Genomic DNA, 25,569 nt, shown 5'->3' with positions numbered 1-25,569 from the left:
TTCGTCGCCTTCATCTCAGTAAATTCTTTCCTGCTCATCTATTTTCATCCTCCAAATAGCCTCTATGGCTGCCACTCAGGTCTGTCCTCTTTTACCATTCCATGCTGCGACCATAGCCGAGCTTAACAAACCCATCTGCCTGTGCAGCATTACCTCTGGGCGTCTGGCCACTTCATCTTGCTGCTCTCAGCATTGCGATATTTTATCGCCTGGATCACTTTTAAGAGTGTCTCGTCTTGGTGGTACAAAAGTGCGTAGTCTCTAAGGCGGTCGGACATGCTCTCATGTTGGTCGCATACGCCGCACAGCGAGTTACACTGGTGCACTCGTCAGCTATGCCATTGTCTGCCAGTGAGTACTGTCGTGAACATTCATCTTACCGTCGCTTATTCGTCTTTCCTTGTCCAGAAAAGCTCTAGGCGTGCGTGTTGGTTCGTTTCATGACGTAATCCTTTCTTATCGACCGAGCAGACTCCTCAACCCAACCTTGCCTACGTCAGGCGGGCAATGATGGATGAAGTAGGCAGCTCTTCTCTGATTATTTCGATAAAGGTACTGACAAGATTTTTATGTAAGAACGTCCAATATCTTTTACTTGCATTCTTTTGGTGGTCTTCCAAGCCCATTGCTAGTCCGTATTCCTCCGTCTCGTTTATGTCATATAGCTCATTGTTTCCTAGTCACCCTTCTTCCATTCAGCATCTTCTCCTTGTTCCATGCACTGACCTTTACGCGAACGACCCTGATGGCTCAGTTCCTTCCACCAGGACCACCTGCTACCTCTGGAGGACCGCTTACACCACATCCCTATGCGAAGAAGCTCCAGGTCTGGGTTAAAAGTGATTGGATTCTTATTGTGTATACCCTTCTTCGTGCTAACAGGGGTGCCCCGTAGACAACTATGACTCCGCAATGCGTGCAGTGGCCTACACCGAACTTCTCATTCTCGTTCGAGTTGTTCTCGGAGCCCTCGTGTTTCAAAACTCACTTCTCTCCCCCGTTGTTTATGTTCACTTTTTACGGCAACGATACTACCAGTCAGCGTTCACTCGTGATGCCTTTGCTGCTACAGATGCTCGCATCAACGCGCTGCTTGCTCAGCAGAACAACCCGACCTTGGCCAACATCTGGTCTCAGGCGCGGCGGTTGATAGCTCGCTGGGGAGGAAGCAACATTACGCCTGCTGCAGCGCCTGCGGGTGGACAGTAAATTTATCTTGGTAGAACGCGCCTCGATGCAAATCTTATTGGACTGGTTTGACGATGTGTATATACTCCACTGAACGAAATGGCGGGTTTCGTAGATATATTGCAGTAGGCTGAGTCTCCAATACATACACACACATTTGAAAGCATGGTGTCTACAGTATCATCTGCTCTTGCCGACACCGCAACGTCTCTCTTTTACTCCCTATTTGGAGTAGGACACCATCGAAGCTGTCCTGCAGGTTGGCCAAGGCATCGTGAAGCTGACGTGGATCTATGCAAAGACCTGTTTCGGATTTATTATAAATGAAATTTTTTGACATACGCAGTGTCATGCCAGACTGCCAATGGGCGTTGATCGGGGGCGGTTACTACTTGTGAGACCAAGGAGAAAGTGGGAAGACAGTAGCATGGAAATGAAGGAAAAGGACGGACTATGCGAATATATTGGAAATTTATATCGAGTCAGTGGATGGTACTGGACTGTTCTGGAGTGCCGAGGCTGTTGCCAAACAGGAGCCAATGGGAAGCCGAAAATAAAAAAGTAATTCTTTGGGATTGGCAGGGAAAGGCAAAGCTCTCAACATCAGCAGAGTCGGACAGGCATGTCACGGATCCCAGTACCCTCGCACTCTAATCCCCAGCGTAATCTCGGCCCTCCCTCGCCTGTCCCTTTTCCAGGACCCAACTCCGACCGCTCTCCTTCTCCTCTTCCTTCCCGTTTCAACCACGGTCAGAACGGTTCCGTGTCCATGTCGTCGCTCTCAGGATTCCAAAGCGAAACAAGGAAGAAGCAGTCAAAGCGGGACGAAGTGCGTGTATCTCTGTTCCGGTTCTATGTGTCGAGTTTACACGTGGGATAGGCTATTCGCAAGAAGATAGAATCTGAACTCGCCCGGAAGCGCACCATTTCGACGACACAGCACCAGCGGAGCAGTAAGCGCGGCAATAGGTCAAATGCACAAAAGGGAACCGTCGCGGCACTCAAGCCAGCCCCAGCCCTAACAGTTCCTGAGAACATCACTGTCGCAGAAGCAAGTCAGCTTTGTGCTGCCAAACGAACGGACTGTGTCCTTGTCGTTGATGATGACGAAGGGCTCAGCGGAATCTTCACTGCCAAGGATTTGGCGTATCGAGTGCGTCTCCTCTACGTCGCGTCATTCCTATCTTTCATGCATATCTCAGGTCACTGCGGACGGCTTGGATCCCCATCTCACTCCCGTGCATCAGATAATGACCAGAAATCCTATGGTCACGCAGTCGACGACGAGCGCGACCGAGGCACTGCAGCTGATGGTTTCAAAACATTTTAGGCATCTAGTGGGTGTCTGCATATTGAAATCAGCTGCACCCCTAATAATCTTCGATAGCCCGTTTGCAACGAAGAAGGAAACGTAGTTGGTCTTCTCGATATCACAAAGGTTTTTCACGAAGCACTCGGGAAGGTCGAGAGAAGTTCAGCTGCCTCCGAGCAGCTCTTTTCTGCAATGGCAGGTGTACAGTCTGAACTTGGATCCGTAACCTCAAACCCACAAGCCGTCGCAATGCTTGCTTGGGCTGAGAAGCTGCGCGAAAAGACGGCGCTTCCGGACCTCACCAGTCTCATGGACTCGCGTACTCAACCTGCCATGGTCGGACCAAAGACTACAGTTCGTGAAGTTGCCAAATTGATGAAGGAAAGGAAAACGACCGCTGTCTGTGTTATGGAAAATGGTTTGGGACCGAATATGCCCTCTAAGATTGCTGGTATCTTCACCAGTAAAGATGTTGTACTGCGTGTTATTGCCGCAGGACTGGATGCAGAAAGGTGTAGTGTCGTTCGGGTCATGACGCCGCATCCTGATACGGCGGTTCCTACTCTCACTGTTCATGATGCTCTGAAAAAGATGCATAGTTCGTGCATCTCCTCCGCGTTAACTCTATGATGCTGAAAATTGTATTCTCTAGATGGCCACTACCTTAATCTCCCTGTCGTTGAAGCCGACGGGCGTTTGGTAGCTATAATCGATGTCTTGAAGTTGACGTATGCTACTCTGGAGCAGGTAAGCTATTATCCACACCCACTACTTGAATGTAGCTAATCGTTGCAAGATGAATTCCATGGGCGCTGAAGGTGGTCCTACTGATGCAGAAGGTGGACCAATGTGGGGTCGCTTCTTCGACTCCTTCGAGGACTCAGAGTCGGCCCTATCAGGCTCTCGAGTACGGAATGCACCATCGATGGGCAGTCTCTCTCACCTCATGCCGCGATCTCCTCAGTCTGAGGTCCATCCCAATGACTCGGCATCCGTTATTGATGATGAGCCATCCGTACTGGAGGAATATTCACGCAAAAAGAATGCTGCGCAGGCTTCCGCCCCAGGACCTCTTCCTGTCGACGATGGTACTTACGTCTTCAAGTTCCGTACACCCAGTGGGAGGACACATCGCTTCCAAGCTCGTCATGACGACATTGCACACTTGCGAGAAGTTGTTTCTGGAAAATTGGCAACAGATCCCTTCTTCACCGAGTTCTCAGCCACGGAGGGTTCTGACATACGACCCGATCCTATTGATTTCCAACTGTTGTATACTGACACAGACGGCGACACCGTTCTCATTACTTCGGACCATGATGTTACTGACGCTGTGAAGATCGCACGGGCCTCGAATTCGGACCGCGTAGTCCTGTTTGTGCAGGGTGGTAAGGGCTGGGATGAGGCTGGTGCAGGAAATGTCGATGCCAAGGCCGCTGAAGTTGCCGCTGCCGCTGCTGCTGCCCAGGAAATTGTAGAATTGGAGCAGTCCGAGGGCTTCACCAAGGAGGCCGTCCCGCCTGTGCCGGCTTCCTTCGATCAAGTAATGGGAATACCTAGAGACCTGCTCCTACCGGCCAGTATCGGGGCTCTTGCTATTGCGATTATTGGGGTGTTCACCATCTCTCGGTTAACGGCGTCGCAGTATTAATTTGAGCTAAGAGAAAGAGGGAGGACAGCTAACTGATTTTATGTGGTAGATATTTGGGCCGTTCTAACCACGTTAATTTTTCATGATTTTCAACTTATACCCATGGAATTACGACCAAAGATTAATGTATCCTCTTTTCTTTCTAGTAGATGAGTATCGTTCATCGACTTTCGGAATTGGCAGGTGTGATCGAGCACGTGGCTAGTAATTACGTTCCGAGTCGCGTTGGACTTTTACCATTTGCTCTTTTGTTCAAGTCCAACATTCTGCATCGACAGTCAAGCTACCAGTACAGAGCTTACTTGTTTTCTATACGTATCATACTATTGAAGATGTCAAGAAGGGTTGAAAAGGAGGCTTTATTGGCATCGTTGGTATGCTCTTTGTGCTTCAACTTGGAAACTACTACTGACAATAGGTGATCGTCGGCCAGACTAACAAACTGTTTTGTGCAATGCTTGATGAGATCGTTATGGATGCTGCTATAGAGGCTCACCACGATGTCTTGAAGAGCCGTTCAATATGCTCTGTATGCAATACTCGGTCTGTAATATATTGCTGCACAACGTGCTAACGAACTGATTGTTTCTGCTTGTTCAGTTGTAATGCGGGTGTGTATGTCTCTGCAAAGTAGAGTGTGATGCTAATTACCCGTATCAGTACACTTACCAGGCTCCACGACCTCTTCATCACAAACCGTACCATCCACGAGGCCAGGAACTCCCGCGTCCGCGGACAACAAACAAGCTGCTCATAGAACTGGTACAAACACACCAAATGGCGCAAAATTGGACGGAAGCAATGTGTATTTGGACTGTGTTCAATGCTCTCATCCGGTAACGGCTTGCGCTCGGGTGTATCGCACCCTATTTGACGTTATGTCGTGCAACAGATTGCCTCAAATCGTTACGCTCCACACCTTGCCACATGTATGGGGCTCTCGACAGCTAGACGATCTGCGGCACGGACAAATTCCAAGCCCAAGTACGCCCGTTCACTGCCAAATGCGTCTTGTATCTGACAAAGCAACAGACAATCTTCCGATCCTGGTAGGTCTGCATCTCCACCTACGGACGATGGGAACGTCTCAGAAGATAGTCGACCACTCAAGTCAAAGAGCAAGTCAAAAAGTAAGCGAGCAGGTACGCCTCTACTTCCGAAAGCTCGTTTTGAGTTGATTACCAGCTCTTACAGACGAAGCCGAGTTCAACTTGAAGCGAAAACGGGTAATTCTACGTTGTTTGCCTTCTAACCATTGTGCTGAAAAACATAGGATTCGCTAAAGACCTCGCCGCAAGTATCTCCCAATAAGAAGCAAAAACAGCAGAAAGGTAAGCATTGTCTGTTGTACACTCGCCTTTATTTACACGGGTTCAGGATCCCCGGTGTCCAGGGTTAAGGCAGAACATGACGGAATGCTATCAATGCCCGCTCTGCCATCTACTAACTCGCACTCCATGGTACCATCGAAGCTACGAGACTCATCAACGGCCTCTTTCCTGGACAGATCCTCACCGTCGTCTCGGGCGTCGTCACCGGATGTTGGATCCATCAGGACAACAGTATCTTCCTCATTCTCAGGGCACAGCCCAACATTTGCTTCTCGTGGTTCTAATGCAAAGATAGTGAAGGGCAAGGGTCCTCCCCGACCCATTTCGAAGAGAATGAGTCCACCCCGGCCTCCACCTCCTTCCCTTCTACCAGACTATGTCCAGGGTAAATTGTGAGCTCGATAGAAACATCAGTGCTCATGAGAATTTTACAGATGATGCCGGCGACGAAACAGGCTCATCAACTGACACGGACAGCTCCTGAACTGCATCATTGGATCATCTCATTGGATTATGTATGATATTGTAATATTTAACCGTTAATACAATTGCATAGGTTCAATCCTTTAGTGTTAAAATTATACAACGAGGCGATGGGAGAGATATCAATGTCAACCCATCTGACCCAAGGAGTTGCCGCTGTTTGCAGCTGGTTTCTGCGATGGAAAGCGAAGGATTCGGCCCTTTGATAGTTGCGATAGAGCTTGTAACGAAGCACAGCTGCGGCCGCAAATAGCGGTAAGAAATAACTCTGAGAGAAGCAGAAGACTAACCGAGATTGCTAAACGCCGATCTGAAGTCTGATCGGTTGGAGCCGAATGCAAAATGCTGGGATGGATGGCGAACTCAAAGCAACAGAATTGGGTCCATTTGATCTTCTGATAGAAGTAGTGGACCGCTTACCACCACGAATTGCACTGTGGCTCTCTGCCACAACCGGGAAACTGATCGCTGACGGCGACGGCAGTGTCTATAACGGCGGAATTAGCAGGCCATATTGCTGATGCATAGCGGAAGGTAGCTGGAACCTGCGAATAGAAGTAACGAATGCATCAGAACAGCTCTAGGATCCCATCACTGGAGACCGATGTGAGAAGAAGATGGCCAATTCGAAGGAAATTCACCAAATCTTGCAGAAGTGAGCTCAATAAAGTACGTTGGTCATTCCAGTGCTTATGGGTAAGATCATTTACTCCTAGTGTGCAACACATGTATATGGAGGTAGATTCCTGGCCTGGGCCAGAAAGACAACTGGAAAAGATTACCTGACTGCTGAGAAATCCTAGTTCTAATGATGATTTTATGTACAGTGTTGTTACTCCTGTAATCAAGTTAGACCGTGGGAAAGTATGATATTTTCTTGAGCTCCGGGCCGGACGGTTGAGCTTCAAGTTAGATACCATGCAAACATTCGGTTCTAGTTCAGGTGATTGTGTACTACCTCGTCTCGTGTTCTTCACAGTTTGACCGATAAGCAACCAGCGGGAATGTATGGCGTGGTCGTTGCTGTTACCTTTGCTATTGGTCTGTGGGTAGGATCAAACGTATCACCCCGGCGCCCAGTCAAGAGCGAAAAGCCTCATGGTCAGGCTATCGAGACTGTCGCAAAGGGCACAGAGGCCGCAGGCCTTCTGCACGGTAACGATGAAGACAATGAAAGTGATGAAGATCAAGTCAGTGGTGATCTCTCGTCTCTCAAAATTGGTCCCACTGAGGAATGCACGATGGTACCTCGGCGTCCTTGAGAATTTAAATGTCGACTCAAACGCGTCATACTCGCAGGTACTCGTGGTTAGGGAGGATCTGGGTATGACCTCTGGAAAAATAGCTGCACAGTAAGTTGGCTCTGCCCTGAAAATTCTGGTCTATTCGTGACATTTTGAGTCTTCAGGTGCTCGTGTGTCGTCTTTTTTGTTGTTGGTCGATTTGCTAATCACTGGGGTGTTTAGTCATGCTGTCCTCGCATGCTACAAGTCTATGCTATCCTCAAATGTACCGGTGCGTGGATCTAAGTGATGAGTTGACAATATCCTTACCAAGGAATGTCCAGCTATTGAGACGCTGGGAACGCGCCGGGTACGTGAAGTTATCGCTCATCCATGTACCATTATCGAATTGACAAGCCCCTGCAGACGACCCAAATTGACCCGTTGGTGTTCTGACGAGGAGATACTTCTGGAACTGCAAGCTCTAGCTCAAAGCTTGAATTTATGCACGAGATCGATCCAAGACGCGTAGGCATTTGTGTTATCAGTTCTTCTTTGCTGCTGAAGCCATGCTAGCGGAAGAACACAAATCGAGGCTGGTTCTCGAACAGTTCTTGGCATTGTTGGTGAGCCCGCAGCGCCTCCAGATATGATAGGTTTGACTGAGAGGCAAATGTAGGACCCGTTGACCTTGTGAGGAGGGTTACCGGAACACTGAGGCCTTTTGAGTGATGTAAATTGCTGGAATATTGCTACTAGAGAGCCAATAAAATGTTAGAATGGTCATTTGATAGCCATGTGGAGGCCATGTGCAATTCCTTGTTACCAAGGTACTCTGAAATAGATGTTTCCGGTTGTTCAGCACTACCACCACAAATTGCCAGGGCCTTTTTAACTATCGAATACCGTGCAGGTCTCGGTGTAACAACATCCATATCGCAAGCAGAAAGAACGGAACTCGTAATTAGGCTTGGCAGTGCCACCTTTTTGCAATCAATCAAGACCAAACAGGAAACACAGGAATTTGTGAGCGTTCGGCACCTTTCCTCCCAACGAACGCAGCAGGCCAAGCTAACTCACTTTTTTTCTTCTTCTTTTGCCGTCACCTTCCTTCATTGCTCTTCATCAAGAGTCTGACAATCCTTTTACTCGCTCGCCGACACGCTCTCCAGCCTTCTCATGGCGCATTATCCCGACTCAGACGACCTGTCCCTCTACCACTATCAGACAAAGTCGCAGTATTTCCAAGAGCCGCAGTCCGAAGTCAAGGCATCCTATGATGATCTCATTGACGAGTATGCTTCTCCCTTTGCCGCCAATGCCCACCACAAGACATTTGCCGTCGAAACGCCAACAATGGGCTCACCGCAACACCGCAGGGGTCCTTCGACGCCAATGAAGACTACTTTTTCCTCAAAGCAGTCCGACGACACCTTCCACGATCAGCCGCAGCCTCTTTACCCGCCTCTACCGGCGAAGGAGATGGAGAAGCAACGGTGGTATCAATGTGCCAATGTCGGTTTGCCAGTTCTTTGATTTTGATTATAACAATCTCACGGCGTTACAGATAATTCCAGATTCAATAGCGTGTCGCCTATACGTCCTGACAGTTCTCATCGAAACAGCAATAGATCTTGCTATCGAAGGGGAACTACTCGTGAGGGTGAATCGAGAGACGCAAGGCAGCGCAAACACCAAAAAGATGTCTGTCTATCTGAGTATATTTGCCATAGCTCAGTAAGCATGGCCCCTTTTTCTCTCCTTTGATCCGTTGAACAAGTTGCACAGTGTGTTTCAATTCTACATGGCTGCGGAAGCCGTCGTGACAAGAAATACACTACAATTTATCGCTCTAACGTATGTCCCCTGCCTTCCTTGTGGATTCAGTCCAAGTATTTAATATATTTACAGTCTCTTCAATGCTCTGCTGCTGCTCTACGCTATCATACAGATAGGCGAAATCAAAGAAGTGCTGCTGAATGCCAATGGAGCCTCGGGCGGCATTTCTGACATCCCAATCAACGTTCTGACTGCAATAATCCCTTGCGTGATCGCAGCTGCCGAACTTGCGTTCATAGGCCTGGGGTGGAAAATTTATCACGAATTTGGCTGGAAAGTATACAAGTTCCTTGGGGCTGACAGGAGGATCAAGAAGCTCTACGCTAATTATCAGATTTATGAATGTCTGATCAAATTTGACGTTTTCTTCTTTGCGGGATTTTCGGTCCAGTTTTTATGGCTGGTGCTTAACAGCAACGACTGGGAATATTATGTGACCATCGCTGCTCTCCCTCTATCGATCGTCCTTCTGGTTGAAGGCCATTATGCAGCCAAGCATGAGAACAAATGGATGATGGCGACCTTTATGTCAGGCTGTGTAGGTGCGATGGTGTACTTCATATACAAGGTATGCACTTATCTTAGTGCTATCGATGAATCTCATGGCTCTGCCTAGCTCGTGAAGGTCCTCGTGTACAAGAATCGAGACTTTGAATTCATATGGAAGTCGCTTACCACTTTCTGTAAGGCTTGGTTGGCATACTTAATCGCGCATATCGTTGATATTTTGTTTCAGCCGTCATTGCGATCCTATTGCTCTCGGTGACTTTCGTTTTTTCATACCTTATCACGAGGAGTTTTGGCCGAGGATTGAAGGACTCGCGTTGGTATTTCTTTAGATGCTTCCCGACCAATGCTGACGATTTTCGTGTTTAGTGAAACGAAAGAACACCATGTCCGGGAAGAATCAGTCGCATAGCAGAGCAGCCAGTGCCAATCCAAATCGTATGAGCATCGATTGAGCATCACACGACTTTCCATGACATTTTATCATTGTACTGATTACTTGGGCATTGCATTTATCACTGGGCATGGACGTTTGACACAGGCACTTTGAAACACATCTGGCTCTATCCTTTCGCATGTTCTGTTGCACCCCATTACTTTACATTATTATACCATAAATTCGGTACCGTTTCGATCTTTTAACCTGTAGATTCAGGTGTAGTTGTTCCCTGTTTTATTTCTCCTGCGTATAGATGTATTGTTAGGCTTGTTTTGAGGCATTTCTCAGCGCGTGACACCTATACGTGTCACGACCAAATTTGAACATGAACGAATGTACTGCAGTCTGCAAGCTTCTCCTTTCGCATGTCATCACGGTAAGTACCATCATCAACTCTAACAGTCAAGGAACTCATCTATATGTTGAATCCAGAATTCGAGTGCCTCTTCGTGACCGTTCGCCGCTACTCCCGCTGTCAGGACGTTCCTCCCCAGGTGGAGGCCATTTTGGTGAATCTAGTGGACACCGCTACGCAGATGACTTGGAGGGGCAAAATGATGAAATGCTGGAGGGATTGAGCGCCAAAGTAAAACAACTGAAGGATGTGAGTCGTGATCTGTGCTCGCCTTGCCCCTTCATGCTATTCAAAAGCGAATGAACACTCGAAATACAGATGACGATTGGCATTGGGAGCGAAGTTCGACAATCGGCGGTGCAGCTAAGCCAGATGGTGTGCTTCTGTCGACGTTGAACTTGGAGATACGCAACTGAACTGCGCGACAGAACGACGCCTTTGCAGAAACGTCCGGGATCCTTTCGGGGACATTCCGTCGAATGAACAACATGGCTGCGCGCCAGGGCTGCCGATGGCTGTGGTACATCGTCTTTCTGGTCATCGTTTTCTGGTTTTTCCTGGTTGTCTGGTGGTTCCGGAGGTGATGCATGGCTCATTATTTATCGCTGTCCTCGTTCATCACTTGTATATATTAGCCAATAAAGACACACGCAACCACCCTCGCATGTTACGAACACCCCGCACGAATAGATACAGCAGATATAAATGCTATAGATCATCTCCAAGTGATGCCTGTCCAATCTCCAAGATCATTCGCCGACGAAGATAGGGAATATCAGCCTGGCTGAAGTTGAACGATTCTTCACCCTTGGATAGCGATTGCAAGAATTGGCAGGTAAATACCCCGCAATCATATCCGTTCTCTTGCTGTGGGGTATCCTTCTTGAATGTTACGTTCAGTTATTCCAATTCTCATAAAGGCGCTCCTACATACCTTGAGCGTATAATCTTCCCAGCCAGTAAAATCGAAAGGTTTCTTCTTTTTATTGCGATGCTCAGCATCTAGGTAATGTCGAAGAAGCTGAAATGATGTGAGCAAAGCTACATTGCCCTCAGGAAATGTACACCATACCTTGAACACTAGCTGCCGGCTCATATTCATACTGTCATACGATTCTATTCGTTTGCGGCGGAAATTGATGGCCGCGGCTGTCCAGTGCATGTTGTTATGATTAACTGGTATAAGCACCATATCTTTTGCGAATAAGTCAAACTGCAAAGCCTTCAGTCACGGCGGACAAGCGTCTGCTCATCATTCGAACCTTTTTTGTCCATTTTGTCAACCGCGCTTTCTCATAACCGTCCTGGTCCAATTTCGACCAAAAGAAGGTACTGAAATAATGTACATTCAACGGTGTCACCTTCCTTTTCACCGTTCCATTGACTGCAGGATTTTCCTTGCTAGCTTCGGAGCGCCCGAGAATCATTGCACCGTAAAAGTTGATAATCTCGTCATTTAGCCATTGACCAGGCTTTAATCGTTGAAGGTCTTGCCCAGTGACCTGTTCTCGCCCGTACTTTGACACGACACCGGACTTTTTGAGGAAGGCTTTCACTTTGAGTTCGTCTTCGTCAGGGAGCACCTTTGGCAAGGGTTTTCGTTTTGCCCCGCGGAGGCGATATTCAATTTGCGCATCTTTCGTTCTGTCCTTCAGCCTGAGTTGTTCCTCAGCAGGGCTGAATGGCATCGCTGGTTTCGGTCTGTCCTTCGTTAAGTCTGGGTGACCTTAATTAGACATATGCACGTACCCGTTCAGAGTAGCGCGAGCTTTCTCGAGAGCAAGACGAAGATAACCTGGGAATTCCTAGATGGGTGTTGAATTGAAGGATGGGGAGGAAGTGAAGGGATGGACTTACAGAAATATCTGAATGCCTACGCAGTCGGGTTGGTTGGATGGGCTGGGTAGATTTGGAACGTAGGTCCGTTAACGATGGCGAAGCTGTCGGGTTACGATATTAGCTCTCGATCGTGACCAACGAGTTAGCAAACGCACCAGACAATAGTCTTTGCCTTGACGGGGTATCGACGCCCTCTAACAGAGCACGATACTGAAGGAGACTATCAAACTCTTGGAAACTAGAACCATAGCCTTTAGCGATGACATTAGAACCGGCTTTGCAGAAGAGTGCCTGTCTGCTCACCTTGTTTCTTGTTGATGTTGTATAGATGTGTAAGCAGTCGCGTTCGATCCTTTGTTTTCTCGGCTGCTACTTGAGCTTTATGCTGCGAGGAGTGAGAAAGATGGCAAGATGCCCAGGGATGAAGCCCACCTGAGCAGCATGTATATGTGGTCTATCATAATGCTTTATTTTAGATAGATGGGAAGTCAGGGCATGGATGGGATTCTGAATACGTCCAGGTGCTTGCTCTATATCTGAACGTGAAGAAGACGATTGAGGTGAGGGGGGTACAGACAGAGGAAACACAAGTGTATTGCGGGCCGGCGGGACGGGAGGGGGGCCCATGGATCCCTTCCGGCGCGATGGACGTGGGCGGGGCTTGCGAAGGGGTGTGTCTCGGAAGTTGCTGGGTATGGAACTGGGTTGGTAAGTTGCGAACTGAAATGGCGGGTGTCCTTGTGATGACGAGACGCTTCCACGAAAAGAGCTGTTCTGCGAAAATTGAAACGGTGACTGCGAGTCGCGTCCAGGTTGACCGACTGAACGTAATAGCTGCTGTTCCTGCCACCCATCGCCAGCTACACTCAAGCTCTCTGCCACACTGCTCTGCCTTGATTCGACGGGGACGCGTGACGGACCTGCTTCTGCATTCTGAAGAGAAGGTGAAGGCTGCGGCGGCATGTCCTGAGCTTGATCCTGAAGCTCTTTTGGCTCTTGACGCGCCTCAATGTTCGAATCTGACATTTGTGGCACTGTACAGGGATCAGAAGATGGGGTAAAATGGCGTGGATAGAGCCGTACTGACCGCGTATCACGGAGGATATGGTGTCACCAATAAGGGAAATGAAGGATATCGTGACGGTCTTCCAGCGAGAAGAAAGAGACTGGGAGGGACTCGCCTTTTCGCCTGAAGGACCGAAGAGAGCACGGCGAGGTTGTTTCGATGGAGGTTCTGGCAAGAGGTCGTTGGCTGGTCGTTTCTGTGGCCCGTTAATCATGGAAGAGACGGCAATGTGCGCCAAAGCAGACGAGCAGAATGTAAGACCCAGTTTGACTGCAAGGGAGTAGTCGCGACGTAGGAGTGATGATCCTCCAAGCGTTCGTATTAGATAATACATCACGTGATATAATCAAGCTCGTCAATGTTGGCAACAACAATACTACACTGAGTATTACACAGAGTATACTAGATCCGGAGGCAGCATTACCTTTCACAGGGCATACCTTACAGGGTATTCATCACAAGGTATACCTCACAGGGTATTCACCACAGCGTATACCTCACAGGGTATTCCATCACAGGGTATTCCATCACAGCGTACAGCGTATTCATCACACAGCGTATACCGTATACCTCTACCACGGCGGCGTTAGAGCGGTGACTCGACTCGAGTAGCAAGTCAGAAACGCCCAGTCCTGGGTCGTGGCCGGCAGCGGCATCGTAGTCAGACAAACCAATTAAAGGAAAAACATCCGGCAGCGGTATCTCATCATCCTTCTTTCCACCATCCCTCACTATACACGACCGTCATTTATATAAGGAGCCCCGGGATACCGACTTGTTACTCTTCCCTCCATTGTGCCCGTCTTGGCTCCTACCCATTAACAACAGTACCTTCTCGCACAACTGCTTCGCTGATATCAAGATGGGCATGAGCTATCGCCGCTATCTCGCTGGAGAGCGCATTTATGGCTGCTCTAACTGCAGGACCCATCTGGCAACAATACATTCCATGATATCCAGAGTATGCCTCTCCATCGACACCCTAACTACATCCATCCACCTACTAATCCCCCCTTCTCAGGCGTTCAACGGCCAGCACGGCAGGGCTTATCTCTTTGACGGAGTGTATGTTCTTCCTTTTCTTCTGCCGGCTCATCATCGTTCAACCTTGTTCTGTTCCAGTGTCAATGTTGTCGAGGGCGAGCCGAATGATCGCACCATGACAACAGGCGCCCACACCGTGCGAGACATCTATTGCTGCAAGTGCAGCACCTGTCTCGGATGGAAATACGTGCGTCCTTCGTGTTTGTACATCATTCAATCAAACTTAGTATCCCGTTTGCCTTTTGTAGGACAAAGCCTACGAGCCTTCTCAGAAGTACAAAGAAGGCAAATACATCCTTGAGCGTAATCTGCTCACAGACGTTCAGTAGTCGTCACGAGCTGTTTCAGTGCTCACGTTGATGACTTGTCTCGTCTATCTCTTCCTCCTGAACAAGGCTCTGACGGGTGATGCTCAGCCGTTTGGGTCTTGGTTCATATCTTTTTTGGACTGTTAGCAGAGCTGCATCTTAGTTCTAACTTGGTTTGTAGAAAGGGAAGGTTCTGAGTGTGGGGAGAGCATGCGAGCAGAAGGGCAGCCTTTTTTTATCAGCCGTATTTGCAGCACATTTTCCCCCGCGACGGCCAGTCTCTATCTATTTCTGTCTATTGCTGACACTTCCAGCACACGCATATTCCCCCGCGACATGGCTCACAATTCCCAGCTGATATTCGTCGCGCCTAATACTTTTACCACGTCCTTTTATTGTTGATATCTCCATCCATCCATCGTAGAACAGCAGCTCGTGCATTCTCAACCTACATCGCCATTTGCTCAGCTCGCTTGTACAGTATACATAATCTATAGTTTCAAAGGGATATACTTGGCAGGGTGTCACATCCCATTTCAAAGGCCGAGACATGTCGTGTGACGCAGCGAGGCGGAGAAACTTGTGGCGTGATATGTAAAGTAGTGATTTCTCGACAATGAAGCAAGTCCGATAAATGATAAGGATATTCCGACCGCTGTTAGCTGTGGGTCGGCAGGGATAGTGCAGGGTATGCGCCCGTTGTTGCTTGTAGGCCTTAATAGTGGGCTGGTGCTCAAGTCCGGCGTCCCACCGACCTGGCCCGAATATCCGAATATCAGGGCCGCATTAGCGGACTTCTACAAAAGGCAATCCCCAACTGAACCATTGACAATTTGGGGAACACCCCAAACCATTTAACTACTCTCCAATCGTTCTCCTTTCTTTCTCTTCCCCACTTTCACTTTCACTTTCCCGGCCGTCCGTAATCCCTGTTTCCATTCGAGCCTCTGCAAGCACAAGCACAAGCACAAGCACAATGGGTGCGTTTCTTGCTCTTTTGGCGTCCTCAACTGACGATTGTCTTGTCTTAGCGTCCTTGACCATGTCACGACCCACTATCTCGTCGCCGCTTGCTGGTTCGTCGTGCACTTCTGGACAGGCGAAAAGGATAGTGCCTCGACGAAATCAATCTTTCCCATCTTCACGCGCCCTCCGTCCATTTCCCTCTGTTGCGGCTGCGCTCCAACCGTTCGGTTCGAAAGCGAGCAACAAGAAACCCGTAAAGATCATCGAACCGCCTGCCAACCACTTCCATACTTTTGTGCTCGACCTCACCCAGGCGGAATTCAGCAGGCAGGATTGAGCGCGTGTGTAAAACGCGCTGCAGCACACATGCCGGAATTGGACTTTTTCGTTGGGGAGTTCGGGTTTGGGCACTGCATAGCCCGAAACGCGACGAAGAGGACCACAAAACAACCCCGATGCCTCTGTTTTATCACACGCCGACTTCCTTTTCTTCTCATACGCACACAACAATTGTTTATTATAACGAGTATGCTCACCCCGCTTCTTTGGCCAATGGTACGGTTATGAGCCATTGTATTCTCCACCTTTTTATATTAGACTCGACTATCTATAGACGTCTTGCTGGTAATTCTGCTAGTTTCGAAGATTGTGCGCGTGCAATGCGTGTATATACCATTTCTCGAGGTGTTTTACAAACTGTACTTGTACGAGAGCAAGCTCCCCGTATGTGCTGACGTGTTTATGACATAGTCATACTTGCGTAATGAGTATGACGGGAATCGGGCCCGACTCATGACGCCTGTTGCCTTAAACAGCAATTCGGCCCGACCGCCCAATACGTAGTACCCCAACCCACGACAACATCGGACTGGCCATGTAGCACTTGTTCTGAATCGGTAATTTGGATGGATGCCGAGAAACTATAATGCGGTATCTGAACATCTGCTTAAGACGCACCTGGGATAATATAAGCACACAAGGACACGTAAACAGAATTCATGGTGGGGATACTCGGGGGATATATATTATTTAATAAGACTGGGAAAGTAGTTATTTAGTGGTATTTTGGGCGAACGCCGGAAAGAACCCAGTTTTCATTAAGAAAGCAGCAACTCCGTGATGAGAAAGACGCCCAAAGCCGGAGATCGATCGAGATATACCCACGTAGTCTGGTCATCCCGTTGCGTTGTTCGTTGATTCGACCGAATGTATAAAATCAGCGGGCCATGTGCGTTGGGTACGTGGAGGCTCGTTGGCATTAGAAATGAGCGCCGAAAAGCGGGGGCCTGGTCATCAGATCCGAATCATATGTACAGACAACTATTCCCGGCACAGAGAATACAAAACTTTCAGGACAAAGACAGAACCGAAAATAATAGCAACCGGCGCAGGTACCTGATCCATCAGCGTAACAAGGCACTCAAGATTAAGAAAGAGGTACTAGTTCAACTCGAGGTCATCCAGGGGCACTCCTCGTTCCCCTTGAACGTTGATCCTTGTTGGTCCATGCGATTGTCTGCAAGGCACCTCATGCTTACAAACTCTAATCGCTCAGGTTAAACAAGGCTCAAAAGCAAACCAGGCTGTACCATTCCACAGAGGACCGAGGCTAGCCAGGGAACGGGTGATAAGATTAGATGAAGGCACATTCCCTCAAAGTGGCTGTGATCAAGGCGGTTCTAAAATCAGCCGTCCTCGTCCTCATCGACTCCTGCTCCTGCCTTTTCATTACCAGACACGGCGGATGGAATGGTCTCATCGCATGATTCTCCCCTCTTGTTCCCATCGCTCTTGGGTTTTCCTTACGGTTTTTCTATTTCCGCAGCCCTCGGTAGGATTTTACCAGAGGCATTCACTAATCCCCGGTTATTGCAGACCCGACCATATGGGGAGACCTATATTTATAACGACAATGGGCGTATGAAATCTCTGACGCGATTGGCTTACATCTCGGAATATTTGAGTTTAGACACTAAGCATCCTTGGTATTTCAAAATAGGACGACCGCTGCCGCAATGTTTTCCAGACAAACTCGCTTCTTTTTTGACAATCTAAAAAAACTACTATTGGATTGAATGGATTGTAAAGGTTGTTGAAAATGTCTAGAATAATGGTCCCCAGCGGATATCTAATTCTGCCCAAGTCTATAGCCATCTCTCGGCTCCGCAAGAAGCCTTAAGAGTGGAAATGGGTCAGAATGATCTTTCGAATATCTTGTCCTGGAAATCGGAATGGGGTTGGTTCCGATTGGAATGGGAGAGCCGACAGCCGCCTGTGAACGGGTAGCTCTCCTGTGCTGTGTATGTCGTATGTCGTACACGCCAGGATTCTGCTTGGGACGGTTGTAGCCGAGAGGGCATGCAGTAATGCCACAAAACAGTTTTAATTGGACAGCACGCTGGGCCGAAACATGGCAGAGGTGAGGGATGGCTACATCGATTCGCAAGGCATCTCTTGACATGATATATCATGCAGGGTATGAAGAACTGACATTTGTGGACGGGGGTAGGTGATGAACGGAGATGGCCGACGCGGTGAACTGACCAGTACCCGTGAATCCGGAGCCCATATGCCGGTTATGGAGGAGTAAATGAGGAAAAAAAGGGAGGAAACAATGGGGAGAAAACTACCCTAAAATGGGAAATTACCTTAAAAAGGAGAAAGGTAGGAGTCTGTAGGTAATCTGTAGGACGAATTGGTCCAATTTGAGTCGCTTGCCGTTTCCCTAAGGCTATCCTATCCTCTCCGCCTTTCTTTACGACACACCCACGAAACACGATTCTGAACGACTTCCCTCTCCATCTTGCCTCTTTTCTTTTGCTGCTGCATTCCTCGTCTCTCTTCATCTTTCACGCTCTCCTATCTCACTTTCTGCCCGACTCTTCTCAATTTATTCGACACTTTCATTTGCGCTTACTCCGACCTTTCTGAGGTGCCCCTTCCTGCGACACTCCATTGATTCATATATTCAATATCTTCTTCAGAAATGGACAACTGGAGAGTAGCTGTTCTTGGTGATGGTGGTGTGGGCAAAACAGCTCTTGCTGTCCAGGTGCGCATTCATAGCTCGTGCTCCAGCCTATATCTGATCTTAATTCTCATTTCTTCAAGTTCACATTAAACTGTTTTGTTGGTGCGTCAATCACCCGTCGCCTCGTATCTCTCAATTCACGCAAGTTTCGCGCCTGCCTCTATAGAGGTGTGTCTCATGGTCACCGACCCTGACGTACTGCTGTGTTCACTTCATTTTTCCAGACATATGACCCAACGATAGAAGATGCTTACCGGAAGCAACTGATAGTGGACAATCGTATGTGTTTTGTAGAAGTAATTGACACTGCGGGCCAGGGTGAGTCTGTACTCCTTCGTTCCGACTACCAGGATCTGACGTCGAGGGTAGAGGAGTATGCTACACTACGAGATCAATGGGTTCGGTCAGTCTCTTCCAGTCTCTTCCAGCCGGCTCCTTTATCCATCGTCTCTGTCTCGCTAGGGAGGGTCAAGGCTTTATCCTTGTGTATTCAATCGCATCTCGCTCAACGTTCGATCGTCTTGAGGTTTTCCGTCAGTCGATGCGGCGGGTGAAAAGGGGAGATCCCATCTTTATGCTAGTCGGCAATAAATGCGACAAAACTTACGAACGGGAAGTTTCGAAGGAGGAAGGTGCCGCACTCGCGCGTCAGTTTGGCTGCGAATTTATCGAAACGTCGGCGAAAACGGCACAAAATGTCGAGCGCTTATTCATGAATCTCGTGCGAGCGCTGCGACAAACGCGAAGTCTAGAAGCAGGTCCAGTGAGCGGAAGTGGCGCACCGCCGAAACAGAAAGAGAAGAAATCGACGAGGTGTATTATCGTGTAGGGGCGCTCGCTGGGATATTGGTTGCTTAGATCCTTCTTTACCTGCTTTGATGATACCACTATGACCTTTCTCCTTCGTTGCGGTTACACTCCCTCCTTTGACTGGTTTTTTTTTTTTCACTTGGTGTTGGAACATGCATTTATCACGAATTCTAGTACATGTATATCTGACGGAGGCCTGCTGCATATCGTTCATTTACATCCACGTAAATCACGATGGCGCGTGCAGAAAGGACACGTCCGTGCCACGCTGTCACAGCCGTCGCCATATAATGCTGGATTTATCCTGTAGCTGGATCAGATGTCGATGGTTTTGACCGCCTTTGAATGTCTGGAACCGGACATTATTATTTCGTCTATACCTGACAACCAAGTATTCCCTGCCAGCCGAAGAGCGATTGAAAATAGCCAAGTATTCCGTATGTTTTTGATGCCTTTATGTCTTCACTGTGTAACATTTGTATTTTAGGTGATATGTTCAGCTGCTGCGACAGCCGAACAACTTGCGTCAACGAAATAATCAGGCTCGACGAGCGTGCCAGTAACCTGACGGTTCTCTTGAATGTACTGCATAATCCGCCCGGGCTCCCCGTCCAAGTTCACAGCCATGCAATCCATTATCGCGACAACAACAGCGCTCAGTCCAACCATCTGTTCCAGCCGCAGTACATTCCCGGAACAGTCATACCGTTGCCCGTTATACCGCTGTTACTTACCCTTGCAGACAAATATTGTATCGAATCTATCACCGAAACACTGAGCATCCATCTGTCAGCACATGCGCCAACAGATTCCCTTCGTGTGTATGGCTATGCCGTTGCCTTCAACCTAGGAACCGTGGCCTCGATGGCAAGCCAGTACCTTGATCCCATGGCGTCCTATGGCGCTTCCCAAGTCGCAGTCATCCCAACAGTGGCTGCGTATCACAGAGTCCTCGTCCTGCAGAACATCCGGGTCCAGGCGCTGCGCCGAATTCTTTCCGGGGAAGAAATATTTCCTCACGGTGCGTTTCCATTAGCTTGGCACAATGTAGTGTTAATGCTCCGACCATGGGCAGGATACGGACTCTGTACATCCCATCAGCGACAGACAACGTCACTTTGGGAGGCTAGAAGGACATATCTTTTGGGCAGAATTCAATCAAGTCAGTTCTAGGCGCTGTGGTACTCTCCCGAAACTTAATTACTTTCGCCCACTTCAGATACAGACGTTGCCGGTGAGATGGATATTGTACGGCCGTTGTTTACAGATTGCAAAACCTGCCATAAGGCTTGTTCTGCCGCGGTTGACATGCTCGGCGTAAGACTCGCATTCGAACCTAGAATCTCAATTACTGATTTATCTCTCTCTAGTACAAATGTAGAAGGGTCATTCGACGTGTGGATCAGCTCAGGGAAATGACAGATGGTGACCTTCTAGTCGATGGGATATATGATCTCTAATTACCATGAATGAATAAGTATAGTCTAGGTGTTGTGCCAAAGTAATGTCTTCAAATTCTTCCACTTCTCTGAGTCCCGGTACAAGTATGTCATGGAATTGAACATCCCTGGCTGTATCGATTGGCCGCGATGGTTGAATAGCCACATTACTGCACCCCATGAAAGAGCGGCGAAAACAGTAAAGTACCGAGAATCGGGCGGCATGGGCCTCACGACTGCAGCTCCGGATACTGAGCCCGGCGGTGACGAGTACGGGGCAGCTGCCCGCGGAATGAAAGATGAGACAACACGCGATACAACGTAAAGCACAATCTAGAGGATAAGGATTCAGATGACAATAGTCGGCACAAAATGCATCACATACCTGCTCGTTGACAGCTGTTCGGTTGCCAAACACGATGTAGCCACCCAGCAAACCTGCAATGAAAGCATCCGCGTTCCTTTCCTTCCCACCGTTCGCCTTGCGCTGGAGCAGAAGAAGGGCCTTGTAAATAGAGACAAATTTGGCTAGGTTAAGCGCATGCTGTTTTGTTGCCCTGTAGATGCTACGGGCCCGCGTTTGCCAGCTGTACACCCCGTAAGAAAGAAAACTCGGGTGAAAAGTAGAGTAGGGCACTTACTCTCCTCTGCCAAAGAGAATAGACATGACAAGGGCATGCGGGAACCTGACCTTGACGCCGTACACGAATCCATTGCGAGCACCTTTGACAATGGCGAGATAGTCGTGGTAGGCTGGATTGTTGATGATAGCCTCGATGGACTCCATGATGGTCGTAAAGGAAAGACTGGTGAAAGAGACAACGCGACAGAGTTATTATACTGGGCTTCGGTTCTCCGGGATCAGCTCAGTGGCTTGCATGTGATTTCCAAGCACAACACTTATTTAAATTAATATACAACATTTTATTCAACTCTGCGTATCTACAGTTCGCTTTGGGATTCATGGGGGGCTGCATTACGCTGCATGTACTTGAAAAAACAATCTTTACAATCAAAGGTGGACGTCGTCGACCATTCAACCTAGAGCGAACAATAAGAAATCGGCATCATCAAGTCCGACACGGAATGCTTACTCCATTCCGTTCTGAAGGCTTTTCGAGCTCGCCTTTTAATGCTACAAAACGACGATATCGATCCATAATGACAGGTTGCTGCTGCATGAGCCGAAGGTCGTGACTGAGGTCTGTTTGTATCAGCGATGGGTACAGGTCTTCCGACTGGTTGGCATATTTCGTTCTGAATTCCCGGATGGAATATTCCAAGATCTCTCGGGGCCCGGCCGAAATGATGAGAGCTTGGTCTAGAAGCCAGTCATGGACAGGCTCCTCGAAACGGCGCTCAGAAAAAGGCTTTGCTGTAAACGGCTCAGTTGGGCACACAGGATGGGAATTTATGGGGGGTGAACACATGAACGAAATCATCCCTTCGTCGATGGCCGTCAGAAGGAAATCGTACAGAAACTCGCCTCTGAAATGCCGTCAATGACAATGCAACGTCCTAAGAAGTGTGTCCCACTTATCAAAGGCCTCCAACGCATCCTCGTTCTTGTAGTGCAAGTGCACTGCCATCCCGAGGGCAGCAGGTATGACATATGCCTCCCAGTTGTCATTTTCCGATATTTCACAGACTCGCTGATCGATACCCAAGGGGTCTTCGACCAGAGCCTTTGCTGTGAATGTCACTATACCTCCTGTAGAATGGTCAGAACTGCCGGGTGCGAGGCGATCAAGAAATGACTCACCTATCGGATATATACGTCGGAATCCCCATCGCTCCGGATGTACTCTCTGATGCGTTCCAAACGTAACGAAGAGGATGTCAGGCCTCTTGGCCCGCCGTTCCACCAAAGCTGTAAGTTTGTGAAGCGTTTTTACAGCCCCGACATGCACAAAAATAACCTCAACGTCAGCCTTGTACCCCTTATTTGTGCCTCTATATTGCTCCAGGATTGTCGCAAGCCAATAAGTCTCCAAGTTCCCACCCTTCAAATCAAAGGGTTTCTGTTTCCCGCGCATGTCCTGTTTGACATCTTCATACCAGACGCAATAATCGCGTCGTTTTTGCGATAGGAAATCGTGGAGCCACGGAGGATATTTGAGTATGCGTAGAGCATGCTGAAATTCTGCATTTTTTATGTATTTGGACTGGTCCTTGAAGCCGTTCCACTCGCTCAAAGACAATACGGGTATAGATGGCTTGTCCCGAATACGCCTCGCTAGAATGGCCACAAAGAACAGGGTCTCGACGTTCTTGATTATGGGAATGCCAGAGAAGTGCTTGACAATCTGCGACGAAGCAGGGAAGTAAAGAACATGGGACTCCACGGTTTCCTCGAAAGAGGGCTTCGTTGGCGAAATTCCGACCTGAAGGGGAAATGAGTAAAAGCTACAAAACTGCAGCAAATGACACACAAGCTCATGCTTCTCCATATACTTGGAAAGAATCTTTAGACGAGTACGCCCAATGTCTTCCAGGGGAACTAGCCGTGCAAACTGAGAAACTGGCATCCAAGACGAAAGACAATGTGACACATCCACTGAATGATACATCGAGCCAAACTCTAAGGAAGTGACTGTAGCGGAGAATGCAACGCTGAGTGGCATCCCATTGTTGGCAACGGGAGTTGCATCAATGAGAGAAACTCGACCATAAGCCACTCTTTCCTTGTTGCCCTGTAAGCAGAACATATCGCCTTCCCACTTCCATATTTTCGGTATTCTGTCATATATAGGAATTAATCACAGGATTTAATGCGATACAAATATCAAATATACTTCGTAGGTATTTGTTTCACAATTGATTTTGGAGGTACGAAAGGTTCCCTGGGTTTGTCAGCTGTAGGTTCAAGAGGCGCTGCAAGCCTTTATCCTAGATATGAGTTCTGACGACATCTGGGTAGTATAGATGGCTTACTCGGGAGGCATGATATCCTGCAGAAATTCTTCAGCCTCATGCATAAACTGATCAGAGGGAGAGCTGTAGTAAATACCATAAGCTTTATATAGCGAAGAGGAAGAAGGCACCTACGCGCTAAAGGTGACGCGTGGTGAGTGTGAGATACTCGATCGTATGGGGGGATGGTTGTCCTTCGGTACTAGGACACCTGGTTTCGGGGAAGTAGCTGTATATTGATTTGCCGGCGCAGGTGGGGCAGCAGTGCGTTTGGTGAAACTAAGCTTGCTTAAGGCAGAATCCTTCCTTAAAGGAAGAGGAGGTTTCGTGCTAGCCTGATGATTTGTAGGCGCCAGGGCACTCTGAGCTAAGCGCTGCTTCACTGAGATCCCACCGAAAGCATCGCGGCCTGCAGGGATATCAATCATCTGGATCCGTGGTGGAGCTTTGTAGGGTGGGATGGACGTCTTTTTTTGGGGAACAGTTGGCGTCGAGGCTTGTGCAGTTGTTGGCGTAGGTATTTGAGGGACGTTGGGTGTGTGTTGAGAGGCAACTTGACTGACAGCACTTTGGGGCGGGGCAGGATCAGATGTAGAAGGAGGCGCCAGATCAGGTTCTTTTGAGTTAAACGCCGCCTGGAAATGTAAATCAGGTTTTGACGATGTATCTGTCCTGACCGTGGCTTCCGGGACAATGTCGGAAGACAGCTCTCGATCCGAAAATAGTGATGCGGCATTGTTTTCATCGGGGGCGGTAGAAAGCTCTCTCTGTTTGCCTTTCCCCTAGAATAGATCCATAAACCAATGCGACTCCGAGGACTTGTAACAGTACCTTGATGTCTTTCTCAGGCTGAGAACTGGCTGTTTCCTTGAAGAGAGGTTGCTAGAATTAAGAACGATTAAGATCTGCATCAGCAAATAAAGCAGGTTGCATACATCGGAGTCAGAGGATAGTACAGTAGATTCACTCCTCTTTCGCTTCGTTCCCGTCGTCTGGATTTTAGACACACTACTGAGCGGTGTATCATCTTCCGACGAATCGCTCATCGGGATCCTCTACCGAAGAAAAAAACACCTGAGAATGTGGCAGTGGTCAATAGTTTCACAACGTACTGCCTTCTGTTTAGCCCTCCCTTTGAAAGAGGAGGAATTCTTCTGTGAAGTTTTTTTACGCTCCTGAAGAAGATGTTAGCTGTTATCTATGCAAACGTTGGAACCAACTGACGAATTTGGTTTTGGGTAAATAAGCATCCTCGCTCTCTTTGTCAAGCGATTGCGGTCTCTCGACTTCCTTGCCAAATCTCTTCTTGAACCGGGCCTTTTCTAGTCCTTCAAAAGGGAGAAGTTCAAAACTGTGGCTTTAGAAGGAAAGAGTGACGTACTTATCCAGCTCTCCTTTGCATGGGTTTCATAACCGGATTGATAGTCCTCGTTATCGGTGCCGACATGCTGCCAGAATCTTTGCAGTAGTTCCTGGCAGTTTGCAACACCGCTGGCGGGCTCCCACCTAGGAAAATGTCAGTAGCATTCAGTGATTGCGCAAGGATGGTTCTAACGAATTCTCGTCATCGCCATAGCCTCCCCACTGTAATTAAACGTAAGCAATGACTCTGGGCAAGCAAGACATATATAATTCACTTTGATGAGATATTCCTTTGCATATATAAACCTCAGATAAGTACGCAAAGAAGCTAAGACATGACGAAACACACCCAATTGGCGGAATCGTTTACTCTTGCAGCCAGGATGCATTCTGTAGTATTCGTGAGTAGCACTCTACACGTAAGGAATCGACGAGCAGACGAGCATACCAACGTGAAAAACTT

General features: G+C 48.3%; 13 protein-coding genes across 13 annotated transcripts; 10 read left to right on the top strand and 3 right to left on the bottom strand.

The window, feature by feature from the left end:
• The first annotated feature begins 1 nt into the window (after nucleotide 1).
• Nucleotides 2-1,364, top strand: BT62DRAFT_927584 (uncharacterized protein). The gene is made up of 8 exons (XM_043185290.1): nucleotides 2-79; nucleotides 148-250; nucleotides 309-351; nucleotides 409-421; nucleotides 472-519; nucleotides 577-631; nucleotides 681-839; nucleotides 896-1,364. Exons 1-8 carry the CDS (start codon nucleotides 65-67, stop codon nucleotides 1,207-1,209), a joined length of 750 nt encoding a protein of 249 aa, XP_043043768.1. The 5' UTR covers nucleotides 2-64; the 3' UTR covers nucleotides 1,210-1,364.
• Nucleotides 1,365-1,810: 446 nt separating this feature from the next.
• BT62DRAFT_978501 (CBS and PB1 domain-containing protein) lies at nucleotides 1,811-4,151 on the top strand (the record flags this gene model as incomplete). The annotated part of the gene is made up of 6 exons (XM_043189352.1): nucleotides 1,811-2,017; nucleotides 2,069-2,341; nucleotides 2,391-2,525; nucleotides 2,576-3,098; nucleotides 3,153-3,247; nucleotides 3,297-4,151. The coding sequence occupies 6 exons, from the start codon at nucleotides 1,811-1,813 to the stop codon at nucleotides 4,149-4,151; spliced, it is 2,088 nt and encodes a 695-aa protein (XP_043043767.1).
• A 230-nt stretch (nucleotides 4,152-4,381) lies between these two features.
• Nucleotides 4,382-6,038, top strand: BT62DRAFT_927581 (uncharacterized protein). Its single transcript, XM_043185289.1, has 10 exons — nucleotides 4,382-4,525; nucleotides 4,585-4,694; nucleotides 4,752-4,762; nucleotides 4,812-4,987; nucleotides 5,044-5,135; nucleotides 5,184-5,293; nucleotides 5,346-5,377; nucleotides 5,425-5,482; nucleotides 5,529-5,867; nucleotides 5,917-6,038. The coding sequence occupies exons 1-10, from the start codon at nucleotides 4,484-4,486 to the stop codon at nucleotides 5,964-5,966; spliced, it is 1,020 nt and encodes a 339-aa protein (XP_043043766.1). The 5' UTR covers nucleotides 4,382-4,483; the 3' UTR covers nucleotides 5,967-6,038.
• Nucleotides 6,039-6,868: 830 nt separating this feature from the next.
• On the top strand, nucleotides 6,869-7,994 carry BT62DRAFT_962040 (PTH2-domain-containing protein). The gene is made up of 9 exons (XM_043188620.1): nucleotides 6,869-6,908; nucleotides 6,965-7,209; nucleotides 7,265-7,317; nucleotides 7,374-7,379; nucleotides 7,432-7,480; nucleotides 7,533-7,558; nucleotides 7,615-7,716; nucleotides 7,765-7,814; nucleotides 7,868-7,994. Exons 1-9 carry the CDS (start codon nucleotides 6,884-6,886, stop codon nucleotides 7,918-7,920), a joined length of 609 nt encoding a protein of 202 aa, XP_043043765.1. The 5' UTR covers nucleotides 6,869-6,883; the 3' UTR covers nucleotides 7,921-7,994.
• Nucleotides 7,995-8,245: 251 nt separating this feature from the next.
• On the top strand, nucleotides 8,246-10,269 carry BT62DRAFT_500622 (uncharacterized protein). Its single transcript, XM_043181173.1, has 7 exons — nucleotides 8,246-8,703; nucleotides 8,756-8,925; nucleotides 8,977-9,045; nucleotides 9,100-9,595; nucleotides 9,644-9,710; nucleotides 9,764-9,850; nucleotides 9,904-10,269. The coding sequence occupies exons 1-7, from the start codon at nucleotides 8,368-8,370 to the stop codon at nucleotides 9,987-9,989; spliced, it is 1,311 nt and encodes a 436-aa protein (XP_043043764.1). The 5' UTR covers nucleotides 8,246-8,367; the 3' UTR covers nucleotides 9,990-10,269.
• Nucleotides 10,270-10,338: 69 nt separating this feature from the next.
• BT62DRAFT_1001114 (uncharacterized protein) lies at nucleotides 10,339-10,912 on the top strand (the record flags this gene model as incomplete). The annotated part of the gene is made up of 4 exons (XM_043176694.1): nucleotides 10,339-10,349; nucleotides 10,406-10,577; nucleotides 10,647-10,703; nucleotides 10,757-10,912. The coding sequence occupies 4 exons, from the start codon at nucleotides 10,339-10,341 to the stop codon at nucleotides 10,910-10,912; spliced, it is 396 nt and encodes a 131-aa protein (XP_043043763.1).
• BT62DRAFT_500782 (cysteine proteinase) lies at nucleotides 10,834-13,538 on the bottom strand. The gene is made up of 10 exons (XM_043181174.1): nucleotides 13,349-13,538; nucleotides 12,600-13,186; nucleotides 12,471-12,552; nucleotides 12,323-12,418; nucleotides 12,186-12,268; nucleotides 12,078-12,133; nucleotides 11,591-12,029; nucleotides 11,401-11,541; nucleotides 11,263-11,349; nucleotides 10,834-11,207 (listed from the first exon to the last, which is right to left on the bottom strand). The coding sequence occupies exons 2-10, from the start codon at nucleotides 13,128-13,130 to the stop codon at nucleotides 11,037-11,039; spliced, it is 1,686 nt and encodes a 561-aa protein (XP_043043762.1). The 5' UTR covers nucleotides 13,131-13,186; nucleotides 13,349-13,538; the 3' UTR covers nucleotides 10,834-11,036.
• Nucleotides 13,539-14,095: 557 nt separating this feature from the next.
• Nucleotides 14,096-14,606, top strand: BT62DRAFT_884849 (yippee-like protein; the record flags this gene model as incomplete). The annotated part of the gene is made up of 4 exons (XM_043182808.1): nucleotides 14,096-14,194; nucleotides 14,255-14,298; nucleotides 14,356-14,464; nucleotides 14,526-14,606. 4 exons carry the CDS (start codon nucleotides 14,096-14,098, stop codon nucleotides 14,604-14,606), a joined length of 333 nt encoding a protein of 110 aa, XP_043043761.1.
• A 2,618-nt stretch (nucleotides 14,607-17,224) lies between these two features.
• Nucleotides 17,225-17,642, top strand: BT62DRAFT_500558 (uncharacterized protein). Its single transcript, XM_043181171.1, has one exon. The coding sequence runs from the start codon at nucleotides 17,301-17,303 to the stop codon at nucleotides 17,604-17,606; it is 306 nt and encodes a 101-aa protein (XP_043043760.1). The 5' UTR covers nucleotides 17,225-17,300; the 3' UTR covers nucleotides 17,607-17,642.
• An 895-nt stretch (nucleotides 17,643-18,537) lies between these two features.
• BT62DRAFT_962027 (ras protein) lies at nucleotides 18,538-19,411 on the top strand (the record flags this gene model as incomplete). Its single annotated transcript, XM_043188619.1, has 5 exons — nucleotides 18,538-18,603; nucleotides 18,663-18,680; nucleotides 18,807-18,900; nucleotides 18,952-18,985; nucleotides 19,045-19,411. The coding sequence occupies 5 exons, from the start codon at nucleotides 18,538-18,540 to the stop codon at nucleotides 19,409-19,411; spliced, it is 579 nt and encodes a 192-aa protein (XP_043043759.1).
• Nucleotides 19,412-19,471: 60 nt separating this feature from the next.
• On the top strand, nucleotides 19,472-20,852 carry BT62DRAFT_1072362 (uncharacterized protein; the record flags this gene model as incomplete). The annotated part of the gene is made up of 7 exons (XM_043178846.1): nucleotides 19,472-19,515; nucleotides 19,567-19,648; nucleotides 19,703-19,829; nucleotides 19,880-20,413; nucleotides 20,468-20,554; nucleotides 20,612-20,709; nucleotides 20,763-20,852. The coding sequence occupies 7 exons, from the start codon at nucleotides 19,472-19,474 to the stop codon at nucleotides 20,850-20,852; spliced, it is 1,062 nt and encodes a 353-aa protein (XP_043043758.1).
• Nucleotides 20,763-21,716, bottom strand: BT62DRAFT_927575 (peroxisomal membrane protein 4). Its single transcript, XM_043185288.1, has 3 exons — nucleotides 21,473-21,716; nucleotides 21,217-21,418; nucleotides 20,763-21,164 (listed from the first exon to the last, which is right to left on the bottom strand). The coding sequence occupies exons 1-3, from the start codon at nucleotides 21,616-21,618 to the stop codon at nucleotides 20,877-20,879; spliced, it is 636 nt and encodes a 211-aa protein (XP_043043757.1). The 5' UTR covers nucleotides 21,619-21,716; the 3' UTR covers nucleotides 20,763-20,876.
• A 57-nt stretch (nucleotides 21,717-21,773) lies between these two features.
• BT62DRAFT_916733 (uncharacterized protein) lies at nucleotides 21,774-25,495 on the bottom strand (the record flags this gene model as incomplete). Its single annotated transcript, XM_043184011.1, has 14 exons — nucleotides 21,774-21,872; nucleotides 21,926-22,319; nucleotides 22,368-22,542; nucleotides 22,594-23,215; nucleotides 23,264-23,570; nucleotides 23,766-23,828; nucleotides 23,880-24,526; nucleotides 24,576-24,626; nucleotides 24,680-24,799; nucleotides 24,857-24,919; nucleotides 24,969-25,072; nucleotides 25,126-25,250; nucleotides 25,413-25,434; nucleotides 25,456-25,495. The coding sequence occupies 14 exons, from the start codon at nucleotides 25,493-25,495 to the stop codon at nucleotides 21,774-21,776; spliced, it is 2,832 nt and encodes a 943-aa protein (XP_043043756.1).
• Nucleotides 25,496-25,569: the final 74 nt, after the last annotated feature.

Source organism: Guyanagaster necrorhizus, assembly GCF_019112545.1.
Source record: "Guyanagaster necrorhizus MCA 3950 unplaced genomic scaffold BT62scaffold_4, whole genome shotgun sequence".
Classification (NCBI taxonomy): Eukaryota; Fungi; Basidiomycota; class Agaricomycetes; order Agaricales; family Physalacriaceae; genus Guyanagaster; species Guyanagaster necrorhizus.
The sequence above is the reverse complement of the archived record's forward strand: the minus strand, read 5'-3'. Positions and strand labels throughout refer to the sequence as shown.

What these genes read in the sequence shown, in the direction of transcription:
- BT62DRAFT_927584 (XM_043185290.1), top strand. An exon ending in CTCGTCTTGGTGGTACAAAA is followed by an intron (nt 251 to 308) that starts GTGCGTAGTCTC and finishes TACGCCGCACAG; the next exon opens with CGAGTTACACTGGTGCACTC. An exon ending in GTCTTCCAAGCCCATTGCTA is followed by an intron (nt 632 to 680) that starts GTCCGTATTCCT and finishes ATTGTTTCCTAG; the next exon opens with TCACCCTTCTTCCATTCAGC.
- BT62DRAFT_927581 (XM_043185289.1), top strand. Translation starts at nt 4,484, where the DNA reads ATGTCAAGAAGGGTTGAAAAGGAGGCTTTATTGGCATCGTTG. An exon ending in GTCAAAAAGTAAGCGAGCAG is followed by an intron (nt 5,294 to 5,345) that starts GTACGCCTCTAC and finishes CAGCTCTTACAG; the next exon opens with ACGAAGCCGAGTTCAACTTG. An exon ending in TCTACCAGACTATGTCCAGG is followed by an intron (nt 5,868 to 5,916) that starts GTAAATTGTGAG and finishes AGAATTTTACAG; the next exon opens with ATGATGCCGGCGACGAAACA.
- BT62DRAFT_962040 (XM_043188620.1), top strand. Translation starts at nt 6,884, where the DNA reads ATGCAAACATTCGGTTCTAGTTCAG. An exon ending in AGACGCTGGGAACGCGCCGG is followed by an intron (nt 7,559 to 7,614) that starts GTACGTGAAGTT and finishes AAGCCCCTGCAG; the next exon opens with ACGACCCAAATTGACCCGTT. An exon ending in ACGAGATCGATCCAAGACGC is followed by an intron (nt 7,717 to 7,764) that starts GTAGGCATTTGT and finishes AAGCCATGCTAG; the next exon opens with CGGAAGAACACAAATCGAGG.
- BT62DRAFT_500622 (XM_043181173.1), top strand. Translation starts at nt 8,368, where the DNA reads ATGGCGCATTATCCCGACTCAGACGACCTGTCCCTCTACCACTATCAG. An exon ending in GGTGGTATCAATGTGCCAAT is followed by an intron (nt 8,704 to 8,755) that starts GTCGGTTTGCCA and finishes ACGGCGTTACAG; the next exon opens with ATAATTCCAGATTCAATAGC. An exon ending in TGGTGTACTTCATATACAAG is followed by an intron (nt 9,596 to 9,643) that starts GTATGCACTTAT and finishes GGCTCTGCCTAG; the next exon opens with CTCGTGAAGGTCCTCGTGTA.
- BT62DRAFT_500782 (XM_043181174.1), bottom strand. Translation starts at nt 13,130, where the DNA reads ATGCCGCCGCAGCCTTCACCTTCTCTTCAGAATGCAGAAGCAGGTCCG. An exon ending in CACATATACATGCTGCTCAG is followed by an intron (nt 12,553 to 12,599) that starts GTGGGCTTCATC and finishes CACTCCTCGCAG; the next exon opens with CATAAAGCTCAAGTAGCAGC. An exon ending in GCTCGCGCTACTCTGAACGG is followed by an intron (nt 12,030 to 12,077) that starts GTACGTGCATAT and finishes AACGAAGGACAG; the next exon opens with ACCGAAACCAGCGATGCCAT.
- BT62DRAFT_500558 (XM_043181171.1), top strand. Translation starts at nt 17,301, where the DNA reads ATGGTCTCATCGCATGATTCTCCCCTCTTGTTCCCATCGCTCTTGGGT.
- BT62DRAFT_927575 (XM_043185288.1), bottom strand. Translation starts at nt 21,618, where the DNA reads ATGGAGTCCATCGAGGCTATCATCAACAATCCAGCCTACCACGACTAT. An exon ending in ATTCTCTTTGGCAGAGGAGA is followed by an intron (nt 21,419 to 21,472) that starts GTAAGTGCCCTA and finishes CGGGGTGTACAG; the next exon opens with CTGGCAAACGCGGGCCCGTA. An exon ending in GAACAGCTGTCAACGAGCAG is followed by an intron (nt 21,165 to 21,216) that starts GTATGTGATGCA and finishes CTTATCCTCTAG; the next exon opens with ATTGTGCTTTACGTTGTATC.